This window comes from Gavia stellata, chromosome 5, assembly GCF_030936135.1.
Source record: "Gavia stellata isolate bGavSte3 chromosome 5, bGavSte3.hap2, whole genome shotgun sequence".
NCBI lineage: Eukaryota > Metazoa > Chordata > Aves > Gaviiformes > Gaviidae > Gavia > Gavia stellata.
The window spans coordinates 14,935,577-14,953,309 of NC_082598.1; the positions used below are offsets into that span (position 1 = coordinate 14,935,577).

The 17,733-nt window shown below is 38.0% G+C and overlaps 1 protein-coding gene across 1 annotated transcript; it reads left to right on the top strand.

Moving 5' to 3' along the window:
- Positions 1-353: 353 nt before the first annotated feature.
- On the top strand, positions 354-10,878 carry LYAR (Ly1 antibody reactive). The gene is made up of 9 exons (XM_059817927.1): positions 354-389; positions 862-1,049; positions 1,999-2,113; positions 4,121-4,228; positions 5,654-5,737; positions 7,663-7,999; positions 8,274-8,378; positions 9,301-9,386; positions 9,703-10,878. Exons 2-9 carry the CDS (start codon positions 928-930, stop codon positions 9,835-9,837), a joined length of 1,092 nt encoding a protein of 363 aa, XP_059673910.1. The 5' UTR covers positions 354-389; positions 862-927; the 3' UTR covers positions 9,838-10,878.
- The last annotated feature ends 6,855 nt before the right edge of the window (positions 10,879-17,733 follow it).

Here is a 17,733-nt window from a genome sequence, read left to right on the forward strand (position 1 = left end):
GCCGCTGCCGCAGGGGGACGGGGCTGAGGGCGGGCCGAGCGGCCACCGCCGCGGCGGGAGGACACGGCCAGGGCCGCCACGCAGCCCTCGGGCGAGGGGAACGCGGCGCAGCCTGGCAGAGGCGGGGAGAGCGGCCGAGGGGAAGGAGCCGGCCCTGCTCAGCCCAGCGCTTACCGGCTCCGGCCACCTCCCAGCTCCATCCCCGCGCGGCCGCCCGGCGGCAGCCCCAACCCCACCATCGGCCTCAGCCCGCCGCTTCCGCTGCCGCTCCTTCCGCTTCCGCTGCGGGACGGGAGCGGCGGGGCGGGGCGGAGGCCGCGCAGGCGCAGAGCAGGGGCGGCGGGGCCCGCACGTGCCGCGCGGGGCGGTGGTTGGAGGCGGCCGTTGAGGTGCGGGGGGACAGGCGGCGGTCGGGGGGAGCGGGGTGAGGCGGCACAGCAGCAGCCCGCAGCCGCTGAGGAGCGGGGGTGCCTGCGGGCGGCGGGCAGGCCGCCCTTCCCGCCCCGTGTGGCTGGGCCCCGCCTCAGGCGGCTCCCGCACAGCGGCGCGGCTCGTCTGGACCCGGCGGAGACGGGTCTGCTGCGGGGAGCGGGGCGGGAGGGCGGCGGAGTCGCGCCGGGAAGCGGAGGGGAACCGTGAACCGCCGCCTGCGACGCGTATCGGTATGGGGTGGGGGGGGGGTTGCTGGTTTCCCTTGTGCTCGGGGTATCGGGCGAAATGTTTTTTTCTTTCTGAACTTTTGCACGTGCAAAGTCGAACTGCTTCGGTTTTCTGTTAGTGGATGCACAGTTGCATTTCTTGTCGGCCATCCAAGTGCTTCTTCCAAGCTGTAAATGCAAGATCTCCCCCTTGTATTTCTAGGGCTGTGCTTGTGTGGGGAGGAGAAGGTTGTACCCATTTCGTAGAAGCTGCTGACCGCTCGCCAACATGGTAGTTTTCACATGCAGTGCGTGTGGAGAATCTGTGAAGAAAGCACAAGTTGAAAAACATGTGAACGTATGCAGAAACTGTCAGTGCCTTTCTTGCATGGATTGTGGCAAGGATTTCTGGTAGGTAAAGGATGGGAAATAGCTTTGCTTACTCTGCAGTGGTTGTCACAAATACAAGATTTTCCTGTGGTGTATTAGAATTAAATTTGGCAATTTCTGAATAATTCATATTTGTATTTCAAAATTTTACATATTTTTATATAATTTCAAGCTTAATCATCCAAGTTTGAACCACAAGGACAACTAAACCACACAGTAAACAGAGTTGCAATTTCTTCTTTCACAATCCTAAGTGACGGTGCTTTCAGCTTCTGATCATCAACAACTGTTACTTATTCTGCTACTGCAGAGAGTGAGATTGGCAATAACATAAAAAATTATGAATTTGGTTGTCACTTCTCAGAACTCAGAAGAAAGCAGGGCTACTGTCTGCTTTCAAAATATAAATATATGAATTCGCACAAGAAAGTAAGATTGTCCTCAAATAATGATTACATTTCTCAGTACTTGACTGACAAAAGATTAAGATCTATGTTACACGTTCCTTTTTGAGGTCACTTACACATTGGTCAGAACTGCAGTACCACATTAGTGTATCTGTATTTAGGAATTAGGTTTTTGCAAGCGTTTTTCACCTGCTTTTCTAATTTTAAAACGTGTCAACATGATAGTAAAACACAGATACGCATTAACAGCTGTACGTACGTTACATGTACAAATGTGCATAAGTTATGAAGTCATTAAGAAAAGCAGCAGTATACTGAAGACAGATCTGATTTTGGAAGTCAGAAATTTTCATTGAAGGCTGTAGCATGACAGAAATGTCAGCAGTCTTATAAGCACGTACTTTAAGTATGTCAAACTTTACTCCTATAAGCGTTGACAGTAGTAAGGTTTAAATGATAGATGCTATCATCTATTACTTCAGTTTGTTGATTACATAAGTCTTGCATAGTTTGAAGGACTGAAACACTTCAGAGAACTACAGTTAAAAATCTCCTGTGTTCAGGGGTGACGATTATAAGGAACATGTGAAGTGCGTAAGTGAAGACCAGAAATACGGTGGAAAAGATTTTGAAGCCAAAACTAACAAAGGAGATGTTAAACAACAGGAGTGGATTCAGGTAAGGTTTGTACTGTGTATAGATATGATAAATAACTATTGTTTATAATTGTTAAAGACACAAGAGGGGCTATACTGGATCAAACCAGAGATCTGTTTTTCCCAATATCCACAGCTTTCTTTTGGCAATTCCTTGGTAGGTCTATTGCTTATCCTGGTAAGAAGCACACCTTTTCTTTGTTCTGAATCTATCTCTTACTACTTTGTTCCCTAGTTCTTGCATACAAAGAGTCATTGATCATTGTCCACCTTCTTCATGCTACATACGCTTTTGTAGATCTCTGTCAGGCATCCCTCCCCATCTCATCATCTCTGTTCCAAGCTGAAAAGTCCTGCTCTGCTCAGTTGTTCTTCATACATATGTTTGGTCCTCTGAAGTCTTCCCAGTTTTATTGTATCCTTGTGAAATGAGATTACAAGAACTACATACACGGTTCAAGATATGGATGAAGCACAGATTTACTCTGTGTCATGTTTTCTGTGTCCATCTTTATTCCTTTCTTACTGATTTTTGTCAGTTGATCTACTTTTTTTTTTGACTGCTGCTGATTACAGTGCTGGCATTTTCATGGAATTGGCTATTTTAACCCCAAGATCGTGTGCCAATGCTCCAGTGATCAACTTAAAGCCTGCCGTTTTAGATGTGAAGTTAGGATTGCTTTTCCTATGCATGCTGCTTTACATTAATTTGTGTTGAATTTAATTCAGCTTTTTTTACCTAGTCATTCATTCTGGAAATTCATTCCAGATCTTTCTGGAATTCTTCACAGTCCTCATCTTGAATAGCTTCATATCATCAGGAAAATTTTCCTGCCCTCTTTTCAGATATTTTGTAAATACGTTGAACAGCAGAGGCTCCAGCATGGATGGAAATGTCTCCAACCCTTTCTGTCCTACCCTTCAGGTAGTTATTTATCCCATGCAAGAACCCACCCTCTTACGGCTGTTAGTTTCCTTTAAAGGTTTTAGGAAGGAACTCTCAAACACATTTTTAAAACCCCATTAGATATAAATAGTTAGATCGCCTTTATCCACGGATGTGTTGCTTTCTATCTTGTGTAGAACACAATCTAACAAAGTACTAAGCTACGTGCATACTCAAGGCATATGAATAATACCGCTAAAGTCAACAGATTAGTGCTGTTGTTGAGATTGAACATTGTTTGAGTACATTGTTCAAAGGCAGTATGATGTGGATGCTATGGCTTAGGCAAATAGTTAGCCTTCCTCGACAGTAAGTACTTTCTACACAGAAAGGTGAGGGATTATTACAGAGTGTCCTTTTCTGGTAGTCTTAACAGATCCACAAAACCTTTCAGTAAACAGATTTTCAGAAGTACAGGAAGGCTCTCCAGTGTCCAGTGGCTACATCTTTAAATAATGGGAAGCTCAGAACCTTTTTTTCCCCCACAAGCAGCAGTGCTGGTCAAGTAACTGCCATAAGGCCCTGGCCTAACCTCTCTTCTCTTGTGCTGGCACCTGTAGCGTAGGCATATGCCTGAGCTGTCTTCCGGGGATTAATGGTTGTTGAAGCTGGCACTGCTGCCAAAAGAAATGCATGTCAAACTGGGGCCTCAAAGTTAGCCTGATTTTTCACAATTAACTCCAGAAGTTTGCAAAAACCAATCGGTTGACAATTGCTTTTCCTAATGCAGGTCTTCTTCACGCTGCAAGAATCCCCTATGTGATACAGTTACTTTACTTTTAAATATTTGCATTACAGTTTGTAACTTGTACATCAGAAAGCATTGGTGAGCAGTCCTGCTTGCCTCTGCTTACTATATAGGTATAAATATTTATATAGATAACTTTGATGCGTCTTAAGATCTATGATAAAACCGAAGGTTAGTGTTTTTCCCATGCGTATTGAACAGTTCTTTCGAGCAGGCTATACAGTCTGTGGGTACTGGGTGGTTTCTGTCCAATGTGTTTCCGACTTGCATACCTTGGATGTATCATTTGATCATTATCCTTCTTTGCTGGTTTAATTCTGTTTTTCTTCATTCAGAAAATTCATGAAGTAATGAAGAAGCCAAACATAAGCCCTAAAGTGAGGAACATTCTGGAGCAAATGCGTGTCTTTGATAATATTCCAAGAAAAAAAGTAAAGTTTCAGGTATGTTTTAATAGAGATTTGTAGTAATCCATACAGTGAGCTTAAAAATAGACTTTCTTAGCGAGTGCCACTCTTTTAACAAAGGCGGACAAATTGGTTATTTGGGCATTGGAAAATAGATGGTATAATAGCTGAGTTTCAAATAGGCAATGTTTGTAAAATATACCTCCTTGCTTAAAAGGACTCTTTGTGTGACATTTTGATTAGGTATTGAGCCAGAGACTCACCATTCAAGCTTAATCTCCATGTGTAGGCTTGTTCTTTTTTTTAATACCTTTCTTTTTTTCTACTTGTAATTTCTGTTGAATGTCCAAATTCTTAGACATACTTTTAAAGGATTCATATTTCTGTGGCTTTGTTTTTTCCTGGTAAAGGCAAGATACTGTTTTGAGAGTTTTCCTGTTGCTCAGTATTCTGACAGAATCTCGCACACTGCGTGCTTCACTAAACTTTGCATCACAGCCAAAGCAAATTCCAAATGTTTCATATGGTATCAGTAAAGAATTACTGACAAGCTGGCCTTTTTTTCTCCCCCCCGCCCCCCTTCTGTGCCTCAGATTGTGAGGCTGAGAGAAGATCATGATTGCTTCCAAAGCAGTCAAATAGAACCTAATAGAACTGCGGTGAAATTGGTGCTGGCGAGATGAAGGTTAGAATACTTTTCTACAAAACCAATGTTCTAAGCAGGGAAAGTGATATTGTCAAGAAGCCTCTTTCTTTTTGGTAAGATGTGTTGCAGTGGAAGATGAAAAGTTTTGTCAGTTCATTGTTCCAATTTACTAATGCAGCTTTCCTGGGATTTCCATTGCAATACAAAAATCTTTATATTAGGTTTTACTTAGAATTCCACATTCCTGAAAGTTGATCTGTTGCTGACAGTGTGAGCATATTATAAGTTAAAATTTACTGCTTGATTTTCATTCTCAGCAAGAACTCCTGCAATAGACCAAACAACTTTCAAATGTTTGCATTGAGATATTTGCTTAAATTTTACTTTTCTGTAATAAACTAAGGTATCCATTTAGGAGCATGACCGTCTGTCCAGTACACAAATAAATAAATAAGATCAGATCCTTAATGTTTTAACTCATGGGAACAGTCAGAAGGTTTAGTAGGATTTTAACATAACCAGCTGTATTCAAAAGCTTGAGGGTTATCTTTTCTATATATTTACCTCTTCTGGATTACTGTTGGTGAGGCAGTTGGGAGGCATGGTCTAGCCTCCTAACGGTATGCAGGCATTATACAAAACAATTTAGCGTGGAGGTTTAAGAGATTCATAGAGAGTAAACGTCTGCCAGATCTTAATCAGAAGAAGGGATTAGATTCTTAAAAGAAAATAAAAACAAGAACCAAATATGTGGTAATCAAGGAAAAAAATCAGAAATGCACCTTTTCAGTTATTGTTGGTTTTTTCCTGCACAGAATTGGATGAAGAACAGTTTAAGAATTACTGACAGCACTTTGCAAGACCAGGTGTGGGATATTTTCTCTGAAGCAACCAGAAATGTAAGTTAAGTTAGAGGTACAACATTGCACAACAGAAATGCAGTTAAAAAATGCTGAAAGGAAAACTTCTCAGACTTCTTTTGTAGATGTTAGCAGAAACATTGTCTCCCACTGTTACAACGGATTATGTTATAATGTAATATTCCTAGACTAAATTGCTAATTTGTGGAACATACTGTTGCTGAAGTAGTTGTGCATACTACGCACGTTGTGGTGAAAAACTTGGACGCAGTGACACGATTGTGACGTGATAATCAGAAGGCTAATTTAACTTTATTCCCTGCTATTAGTACATAAGGAAAGGGAAAAACACTGCCTTTATCTTTGGTTCCGTTCTTTTACCACACACTAAGAAGGAATAAAACGTCTTTTCAGAACTTTATAGGCGTCAAATTCATGTGTATTGGAGTGGGAAATTAACAGCACCTATTTTACCTATTTTACTAGTGGAGAGAGATGAGATCCTCCAGTTTGTGGTGCAAATTTCTCCCACTTCTGTGTCCAAATCGTGGACTTACACTGACCTTTTTTCTCAGTGCCTAATTCTTTGCTATTTCAGTGCTAGCTTAGCATGTTTTGGTAGGGTGTTGTTTTGATTGTTTATTTACATCTATTACTGATACTAGAAAGCTGTTACAGAAGCTTTTACTTCTCTGTTGATGTAAAGGTTGCTCTCCCCTTCCCCCCAGCTTCTTTTGAGGAAGAGCGCAGGCACAACTTTGACACTAATCCCTTGTTGATCATGCTTCGTGTTCCTGATTTGATGATTCCAGTTAAATCTATCTGTAGTTTTTCTGAAGAATCCAAATATATAAGCCAGGAAGGAAAGAAATAAATTTTTTTTTTTTAAGGACATGAACATAACATAAACTCTGGGCACTGAAATTCAAGTACGTTGTCGTGCTGGAACATTAATTCTGAGTTGATACATCTTCACTAAAGCCATAAGCAGTTCCCGCTTGATTTAAACTAATTTAAAAAAACAATAATCTTGAATCTGAACAATTATTTTATTTAAACACAAGTAAACAACTTACATTTTCCATCGAATGTAGCATTAACGTAAAATATAGAACACAAGTTTCTTGCTCAGATCATTTCAATGCACCTTTAAGAGTTCTTAAAAACATAAGATATTCTTTGTAATACATGCTTTGAAATGTGTGTACTTAAGGAAGTTCTTAAGTGGAATTCAAACTGAATTGAAATTACTCTTTACAAAAACATGTTGATATTAAGTTGTTTGTATAAACATGTATTCTCTTTCTAAATAGCCACATTAACATTTGAGTAATTGTATTTAATTTGTAATTATTAAAATTAAAGTTTAAATATTAAAATGCTCATTAATATATTCTACAAGAAAATTATTATAAGCCCAGGAAAATGAAAAGAAAACCAAATATGTTGAGGTGAGAAAAGTACAATTAAAACAACCAGCACTGCCTTTGTTGAGATAATGCAATAATAGTTTGTTGTCCCAGACATATCCCAAGACAGGGAACTGGATGGCAAAGCTAAGATTATTACTCAAGGGCCACATATTTGGGACTAGGTCCTGTATCTTGCTGTAATAATGCTGTATTTTTGTCTGTGTAAATCAAAGAGTTGTCTCTCCCTTAACATAATTACATTTAGCAAATATGTTAAAAAAATACATAGACAATAATTTCAAATAGAAATTATATATGTTGTAAGATAACATTTCTTCTGTGGTGTGAAGGTAATTAGCATTTAGGCTGTTAAGTTAAAAGAAGCATCAGCCACACTATTTAGTGCTATTTCTCAGGTAACTGGTGTCACCACGTGTAAGCAATTTAGTTGAATTCAGGATATTATTGTTCTTCCTGAATGATGTAGTAGAGAAAAGTTGCAATGTCAAAAAAGGCATGTAAAAATTGTAATAATCTGTCTTTCAACAAAAGATTTCAAGGGAAAAAGAACAAGACAAACCACAACAGAAGGAAGAGGGGCAGTCTGCAGAAACTGGGGAAAAAACAATGGCAGAAGAAAATGGAATGACAGATGATAAAATTGAGAGGAAGAAGAGTAAGAGAGAACGAAAAGAAGAGAGACAAAAGAACACAAAGAAGGAGAAAAAAGACTTGAAATTAGAAAACCAGTCAGAAGTAAAAAAGAGTAAAAAGTCCAAAAAAGGAAAGGAGAGCTTGGAGAATGAATCTGAAATAAATGGAAATGGCCATCAGAAAGAAATAGAAGAGGAAACAAATGTAAAGAAACGCAAACATAAACATGTAGAAGGTATTTATCCTACACCTTATATTGTTTGTTTTCAAGGTGCTTTTTCTCAATGCCTTGAAGCTCAATAATCTACCCAAGCAGAGGTTTTTTTAGTAGTAAGGTACATATACAAATTAGATTATTTTTTAACACTGTGGTTGCACAGTCCTTCTATAAAGTCTGAACCTTTTAGCAAATACAAAGTCATGTACAACAACAGAAACTTTAAGTCACATCAGAACTTTTCTTCTAGTTTTATAATTTTTTGCATATGTTTATCCAATTCCATCTCTAGAGGAACCGCATATCACAACAAAGAGAACGAAAACTGAAAGCATTTCAGAAGACATGGAAACAGGGAACACCAATGGCAACGAAGAAAATGTGGGAACAGACAAAGGTATTCTTAAAGGGAGAGTTTAGATAGTTAAAAAACTATTCTGCAAAAGACCTAGTGCAGAATATAAATACGGTGCTTTTGCAGCAAGCCATGAAATAAATTGTGCCTCAGTATACATATACATATGTATATTCAGTATACATACCTGTTCCAGAGTAAGTAGACTGTGCTACACTTAACACCTGATGCTGAATTACTTCTCTCATTTGTTGCTTCTGCTGTGCTGGCAACCTTTAGCTACACGTGCTTTCACTGGGCAGTGAGGAATTTGGCACGTTTATTTCACCACAGCAGGTCTCCTCACCACTGCCAGGTACATTAGCCAACACAGGGGAAAAAGGGTAACAGCTCTCTTGTAGCTCTTTGTCTATCTTATATCCCCATTTTTGCTCAGTGAATCATAAATTGGACTTCAGCTGTGTTGGACCTTAGTTTATGCTTAGATAAACCTACTTAAGCCTATCATCCAACGCACTATTACTGTTGGGGAATTTCTGTTCTTGGACATACAGATTGTTTATTTGGAAGCTACCAATTAATGGCCCTGAAGTGGGTACTGTGTGAAATTGACTACCTGTGCTCTAAGGGTGAGGAGGCAGGATCTTCCCAACTATTCCTGTATTGTGTAAGAGTTGCTGCTGAATAGCCGAAGCACAGAAGTTACATAAAAGCAATCCTGACACTAGTTGTTTAAGTCGTATGTTGGTTCTTCATGTCTATCCTATTATAATCTTCAGAAACAGCCTACCTGACTTTATGCTTAAGACACCCTGCTGTTGTAGGGTCAGTAAGATAACAATGAACTGTTGTGGTAGCTGAACTGGTTCCAAAATTAGGAGATTGAAGGCTGGTTCCTACTAGAGAAGAAGAGCTGGAAATACCTAATTTTACTAGTGATGTTGTACACCTAATTATTTTCTAGGTAAATTCAACTGGAAGGGAACCATCAAAGCTGTTCTGAAACAGGCTCCAGACAACGAAATTTCAATTAAAAAACTAAGAAAAAAGGTACTGTACAACATGGTTTTTTTAATCTCCTTTGGTCTTGTGAATTTCTTTCTGTAATGCTTAAGTTCATAAAATCCTGCCCCACATAGGCAAAAGGGTTTGACATTATTTAACAGAATATCAGTTGACAGAATGTCAACTGAAGGACATGTTCTTTATTGCTTACTGGACTACAGAAGAAATTCAGTGCTAATGCTGCAAAGGAATAATAGCATAATAGATTCCATGCTACTTTTAATACAATAATGTGAATTTATTATTGCTTAAAGTGGAATAATCTTTACTAACTCAAAACCGTTCCTTTGTCTTTGTGCAGGTTATAGCTCAGTATTACGCAGTAGCTGGGGAACATCACAAATCAGAAGAGGATATTCTAGTCATATTCAACAAGAAAGTGAATAACAATCCCAAATTTAAAGTTTTAAAGGACAAAGTTAAACTCCTGAAATAAGAGTTTGCATACATTTCATAACCTTTGCATTTTAATCTTGCAGACTGAGTCAAATTCTTCTGTCGGCTGTAAAAATATAATGCATTGGTCTCAATTTAAATTGTGAGAGCAGAATTTAACTTTTAAGACTGAATTCCTCCTCTTTTTCAAGATTTATTACAGAACATTTTCAGATATTTTATTTTTTGATTTTATGGAAAATGTATATTTTTTGGTACAAGTCTACTGTATTAAAATTATTCCAGCAATGTATATTTATAGTCATGAATGTTTATCAGGACCTGGGGTGGCCTTTTGGGGTGGCCTTTTGCAGAAACTATTGTAAGAGCAAATAGGATTTTCATATTCAAAAACCCACCATGGAATAAATGTTTTGTTATGCTAAAATTCAAAATTACATGACTGATGTTCCCTTTATGCACTATAGCAGGCTTTAATAACCTGCTAATTTTGTGTTGTAAAATGCATAATTAAAGTGTCTGTCAAGTTTGTGTACGTAATATTGCACATTCAGTGAAAATCTAAAGGGTGAGTTACCTGTATACGCATAGCTACTCAATGTTTTAATTAGTAATGCAACTCACTTCAATATAAATGGTCACATGGACTAAAAATTGACTGATGAAATAAATTAATTTTAAACACCTCCTTAAATATAATAAATCTTGCCACTTTGATTGTATAATAAATCCAAAAATTATGCAAAATTTGAAGAGGCTGTTATATTGCCGTCACCGAAACAATTTAGGCAAGCCAGAAAACTTACACATATGTAAGAGGCAGAGTTGCCTGGCGAAAACTGCTTGAAGTTTATAGGGTTTTAATCAAATGCAAAATACTTCCAGATAGGGAGTTTCCTACCATGAAGTAATCTGTTAAAAACAGTGGTAGAAGGCCAGTGAAAATTTCTTGCCATAGATAGTATGGTGTTTTGGAAAATTACGTAGTGATTTAAAGGAAATACAATTTTATAAAACTCCGTAATTAAAATATCTGAATTTATAGAAATACTGACTATATTAAAAGTATAAATATGAAAAAATTAACTGTGATACACTGGGTCCAGTTTTTCTGAGTACATATTTGTCTTGTTTAATATAAAAGTTGTAATAAAAATACCTAATAAATTTAAGATCTCTTCAGTAAGTGTTTGTTGTTAGTTCATGAAAATTGATTTGAAGGTAAGTAAAATATATTTACAGACATGGAGAAACATTGAAAAGTTGTTTGAACACATTTCAAAAGCCTAGATTCCTTTTTTTGTTTGTTTTTAATTTAGGAAAGGACATATAAAAGAGTAAGTCCTTGTCAGTGAAACTGAAATTAATACAGTGCTTTTAGTCTTTTCACTGTACTTATTTTACAACAAATGTTGTTACATTAAGATCCTAAATAGATTTGTTACAGTAATTGTTACAGGTTTTAATTTTTTTTGTTTAGAATTCATTCCAAATTATGCCATTCTCTTATACTTTTATCTTCCATTGTTGTCGACCACAACGTGTGTTTGGCGCGTGTATAGAAACGACATTTGCTGAACTTTTGCTGATGATACCCTAAGTTCTTGTGATGACAGCAGCAGTTACGGGTGCAGTCAGCAGCTGCAACAGTTGTGGCGGCCACCTCCGTGCCATGCCTCCGTCCTGTTCTCCCTACCCTCAAACTAGTATCTAACCTCTCTGCCTGTCCTACACTTCAAAACGCCAGTCCCACATGCACAATCCAGGATCATCTTCCTGCTCTCTGCCTCTGCTCTCCTCAGCCGGTGGGCTCCAGCTGCCTTGCTGTGGCAGCGTACCTCGCAGCTCAGGTCAGTTTCTGGACAGGGCGGCAGAAGCACTCTCTGCCCAGTGGGTTGTGGCAAGGCACTACTGGCCATGCCACTGTTGGCACCTTCCATTACCCGCATCTTTTTTCAGTAAAGGCCTACTATTTTCTTGACATGTTCATGAATTCATCAGTTGCATGTTTTTTCCTTTTTCAAACTGGGAAGGGCAGTTTGGATTGTTTATGCTATGCATTTAAAACACACACAGCAAATTCTTACTTTGGAGTGTTGCAAGTTACCTTTCACGGCTTGGGAGAATGACAGTTTCTGCTCATGAAAACAATCAGCATTTTCTCATCTGCGGACAAAGAAACTGATCTATATCAGATGGAAACAATTTAAGAGTGTAAAAGAACCTTTGAAGTTACACAACAGTTCTTTATATTCAGTCTAATAGATAACTAGATACTTACTGGGTTCATGTCATTGCAGAGTTCTGGTGTCTGATGCTCAGGGTTTACTTCAGCAATCACTACAGGCATCTCTGAAGCAAAGCAACAGACTAAATGTTGAGAAACACCACGCATCAGTGTAAAGCTGAAAATAAGGAATATCAAATCAACAGTACGTAGATGAGCTGAGCAGAATTTGACCGTAGCATTTTCTCCAGCAGTAACAGTTGTGATTCTTAATGGTTCAAATGCCTGACTTTCCCTGTGCATTGCCGTGGTTGTGCTAGTAGTGACTGCGTGGGGTAGCAAACATGACTTTTCCATCTTATTCCCTTCTCTCTGTAAAGGGCAAAGCAGTGCCAGCTGCCATTCAGTTTTTTCCTAATGATTTGGCAGACACAAAGCAAATTAATACCTCTTTATTGATGGTCACTAGCAGTAGTATTGCAAGTAAGTCCTGTTATGATTACAGTAGTATTACCTCATTATGCATCATTATAGTACTATTACCTTTTCCTAGTCTGTTGGCAGAAAAGGAGCGGGGGGAGCAATATGCTTTGTAGGTATATTTTTCTTTCTGAATTTTGCTAGAAGTACTGTAGTATAGTAGATCAGTCTAGGCCTCTAATTACTGATGACTTCAAGTGCTGTTGAAGTCCATGCGTAGTAGCGTTATTGATGTACAGCTCTCCAGTAAAAAAAAAATACACCTCTGTTTTTTCATTAGAGAATTAATAGATTCCTCAGAGAACTGAAATTGGCTTTTCCACTTAAAACAGATTTGAGCTTTAATTTACTGCTGGCAACTAATGATGTCTCAATCAGATTGGAGTTACGCTGTTCTTTGAAGCTACCAATTCAGTGGTAATCATTTCAGAGGGAGGCATAATCCCTTGCAGACCGTTCAGAATATTTCATGAAGACAGAAAAACAGTAAGACCTATCGAATTTCTATTCAATGATCGATCAGCATATTTACCAGTATTTTTTTAAATCCCATGGATCTGTTGCAGTGAAGTTACGTACCTTGGATGCTCTTTTGGTTTTAAGGAGGGGGGGGAGGGTGTACAACCTTAAGATTTACCAAATGCAAGAGGGCAACAGAATCAACTTACCTGATTGCATTCAGACAACACGTAATGTTTAAAAATTATTATTCCAGACAGTATGAGAGAACAGCAAGGCACAACCAACAGCGGTAATGTGGAAACTTGCCGAGCACCTGCTTGCAGTTTAAATAATATGTTCATTAAGCATTATTATCTGATCCCAGCTTCTAGGTCAGATGATTAATTTGATTGAACACCTCTTAAGTCCTCATTTGAATGACTTTGGGGTCCGTCACCTTGAAGAACAAATGACAGGACTAAGATGCATCCATGTGTGCGTGTATTTGAAGAAGGAAGATCTAGCTCACAGTAATTGCAGCGGTTCTAGGTGTTCTGCGTATGCTGATCGCATGACTGCCATCTCTCCCTTTTGTGCTGTCTTTGATCATCTGAATCAACTACTGCAAGCCATTGCCATTAATGCAAAGTTTGATGCCCACAGAAATTTAGCTGACATGATCCACAACTGACGTTTTAAATACATCTGACAACAGGCACGTGATGAACCAGAAAGTTCATCATCTTTGATCTAGGTTCTCAGCAGTAAAGTCAATTGATTAGGGTTATGCATGGACAGGAAAGTTGCGGGTGCCTTCATCAAGCATGCTATTGACCTCCTGTTCAAAAATATACATAGTACAGAATATTTAAAAGAATGTCATGACAGTGCTAAGTAGCCCTTTATTTTAAAGTTTTTTCTGACAAAACAGCTGTGGTATTGGACTGTCTTTTAGCAATGCCAGTGCATTGGGTTTGTGTTGCCATAGAGGACTCTATATACGGAACCATTGAGTTCATTTCTTGTAGCATTTGGTCATGAAGCCATCAAAAGCACATCTGAGTAATGAGTTCAGTTGTGTACATGGGGAGATTCACCAAAATCTAGCACACATTGCAGTCATATCATTAAAAAAAAATACAAACTCAACAGCAAACCAGAGACCACTGAGCTGTTGCAGACCCTCAAAATTGAAACTGCTGGCTTACATTTCCACTTTTTACTCCGATTTCTTTCCAATTCTAACATCCTACCTTTTGAACTTGCTGTGCAGTTCTGATAAAATTAGTATTATGCAGGTCATTAAAATAAGACTTAAGCATTAAGTGTTTGAACATCAAACAAACAAAAAAATCCTTGAAGGCCGACAGCACCTCTTCAAGTTCTTTAGACAAGGTATTTTTAGAGCACTGTCACCTTTCTCACTATTTTTTTTTCCTGTGCTTTCAGGACAAGAATGTTGATTCTGCAGTGTGGCAGAATCATGTGGCTGATGGACATGCACCTTTTGGTATGTTTTTCTCACTTGCAATCAACCAACAGTAATATTCAGAAAGGGACTTTTTTATCTTGCAGCTGCCACTCTAGACTCTGAGGAAAAGAGAGGGAGCCCTCCCAAACTTTTGCAGAGGCAGAAAAGCTACTGTAAAATCACATAACTTTAAAAAAATGAGATAATGTAGCACAAATGTCAATTCTATTTTGTAAATTTCCTAGTTTATTTGCATGAATTTATACCATTAAAGCTAGTATTTTAATATAGTTTGTACAGATGGATGTCAATAAATGAGAATGTAGATAGAGTTCTGATTTAACTAGCAAGAGCTGGGTATTTAAGTATTATAGTATGAAAAAAAGTAATAATATTATTTACTTTGTAGCTATGTATTTTACACTTATTCTGTTTCAAAGTGAGATGTGAAAACAGATAAAATTAATGTTAACAATTTACAGTTTTCCAGTATTCACTCAGTACTGTAACCACAGGATATTTCTTTGTTGTAATATGGGTCAGGGTACTGAAAAATCAGTGCAAGAGAACGCTCGTATAAAGCTTCACTTAGCATTTAATACAAATTGACAAAAATAATGTGGAATTTTTTTTTTTTACTTTCTTTTCCACAAATGATCTGTTTAGCAGTCATTGTTAATGTCAATAGTCACAATAAATTGATGAGAAACCATCAGATAACAGTAACATAGCATTACAAAATGTTCCAGAATATGTTTGTTTTGTTGATTTTCTAAACAGCATAATATATCTCCATAATAACATATGCCTTATTGCTAAAATTTCCCTTTCTAAAATAGTGTCCTGGAAATTGAGTGTCTTGGTGGTGGGGTGGGGGGAAGGAAGAAGTATTGCAAATTAGAAAATTGTTTACAGCTAGTGGCTTTCTTTGTACGTATAGCATAAGCATTTAAGCAGGGAGTTTAATCACTGAAAGAAAAAAGCTTCAAAGGACAGCTACTTATTTGTTGTGCTCAGCCCTCCACTGTACTGGTGCATTAGAGTAGTTCATTCTTCCTTCTCCCAGTGAAAACCAATCCTCCCACCTGGTGCTATAATCTGATTGCATCAGTACAATGTAGTCAGACCCCAACGTGAGTAGTGGCTTACAGCTGATGACCACATGATACAGAGACTCAATACATGATTTAATTCGGAAACTTATAAAGCTGTAACACTCACCCTTATTAAGGAAATAAGAGAGCAAGTATTAAACTTTTTGTGCGAGATAGGCAAAAAAGGCATACTGTTCTATACATTGAACTGTATTCACAGGTTACAGGGTATCTCAGTCGATATATTCCACATTTATCCCTTTCTTCTCCCAATTTAGCTTTTGAGAAAAAACAAGAATAAGTCCTCTAAGTTTCTTTTCTGCTCTGTCAGCCAAGAAAAGCAGTGTATCATGTTTCCCATTAGTACTTTTACAGGAAGTGTTATTTTATATTGAATTCTAAATTTCACTTGGACTAGAGGAAGTTTTAGTAGTAACTTTTCCTTGCATTTGTTAAGATACAATTCCTTTTGCACCTGTAACCTACTGCTTTTCTTTGCACTTGTTGAGATATAATTACTTTTGCATCTGAATCCTCGTGCTTTTACGCTCTCACAGGGTAAGGGCTGAAAAACCTTCAAGGTTTTTCTTAGATTGGACTTTTTTTTTTGCAAGACTGCAGATCACAGAGCTTAGTCCTTTCTCAAACATATCCGCATTTTATATTTATCCCTCCTTTTTTAATTTATCCTAGAAGACAGAATTCTCCAGTCTTCAAATAAAGACTATGTTTTTGCCCTTCTCAAAGTGTATCTTTTGTATAGAAACTGCCCTTGCTACTCAACTCCATATCTGAGTTATAGCAGAAGTAAAATAACTAACTTCCTACAGAAGTAGTTTTATAGTTCCTGAAATTACTTGACAGTAACAGAAAAACAGAAATCGTGTCTCTGTATGCTTACCCATTAAACTACTATTCTCAAACTTTTAGGTGGAATGCATTACTACCAAATTAGTATCAAAATCCTAATTGAGGCCCAATTACAGAGTCAAGCTCAACTCTCACATGTATTTGTTTTATTAGAAAAAAGGTTCTTTTAAACATACTGAGATCTTCCTCTTAGGCAGCATGAAATCCATCTGAAAGTATTCAGGTCACTACATCTCATTTAAGTGACAAACTGAATGAAAAATAACACCAGCACCCCACCTGCATTGCAGATGGCTCAAAATACATGATTTTTACTCCTTCGCTCTGTTCTCTGCAGTAGCCATGTAACGAACTCTCATGATCCAGCCATTAATGTATAAATACAAAGCATGAAGTGCACTTTCATACATTTGATTTTCTGCCCTTCTGCTGGCCTTTGATTCTTGATGATGAGAAGGAATTCAAGGAGGAATACACAGCTATTGATGCTGTATAGTATCCATGCATGACAAAAGCTAGTGTTTGTTGTGGGTGATACAGGAACAGATTTTTCTCCTAGACTTTTCTTTCATACTATTAAGGCAAGTGCTTCACTTACTGAAGCCAATACTTTGTGCCTACATTTCTGCCTTGTACTTCTAAATTAATTGCCAGTATAAAAGGTTTTACTGAATTTTACACACATCTCTTACGCTTAGAGCGCTTTATTGATGGGGTTTTTTTCCCATCTATTCATTCTACCATATACTATAAGACATTTTACAATTTCCTTGTTTTACACCATGAAATATGTTTCCTCTTCCCTTCTTGCTGCTACAATTCTGTCTCACCTATTCTACCTTTGAAAGTTCAGCTTTTTTGGTGAACTTTCAGCACTCAAGTGGTTTCAGAGGTTAGCACTGGGTAAGTTTTCTATGAGAAGAAAAAATATGAACTCAGTCTTAGTTCTATGTTCTTAAAAACCTATTCACGTTAAGCAGATTACCAAAACAGTAACAGGAATTGCACAATCATCCTCCAGCTAAAATTTCAAATTGAGGTATCGCTGAATTTAGTTTTCATACCAACAAACATCTTTCTCTCTTCCTTTCTCTCTCTGACAGTATAGCACTCTGTCACTGTTCCCTCTAACTCTGTTGTCCAATTACAATACCAGATCAAAATATATGAAAAATTGACCCTAGAGGATACAGAAGTGGTAATGGACTGTGAAGAACAATGTGGTAAAGAAAACTTGCTTATAAACCTCAATGAAGTGTCTAAGAGCAAGCTTTGTTTTGTGCTTATTTTTTTCAGGACTCCACAGAAAAATTTCTCCAGGCAAACAGCATGAGCTGAATTCCACACTATATA

Bases quoted from the DNA above. Each gene is read 5' to 3' on its own strand.
- LYAR (XM_059817927.1), top strand. From the start codon at position 928: ATGGTAGTTTTCACATGCAGTGCGTGTGGAGAATCTGTGAAGAAAGCA. The intron at 5,738-7,662 runs GTAAGTTAAGTT...TTTCAACAAAAG, and splicing joins TCTCTGAAGCAACCAGAAAT to ATTTCAAGGGAAAAAGAACA. The intron at 8,379-9,300 runs GTATTCTTAAAG...ATTATTTTCTAG, and splicing joins AAATGTGGGAACAGACAAAG to GTAAATTCAACTGGAAGGGA.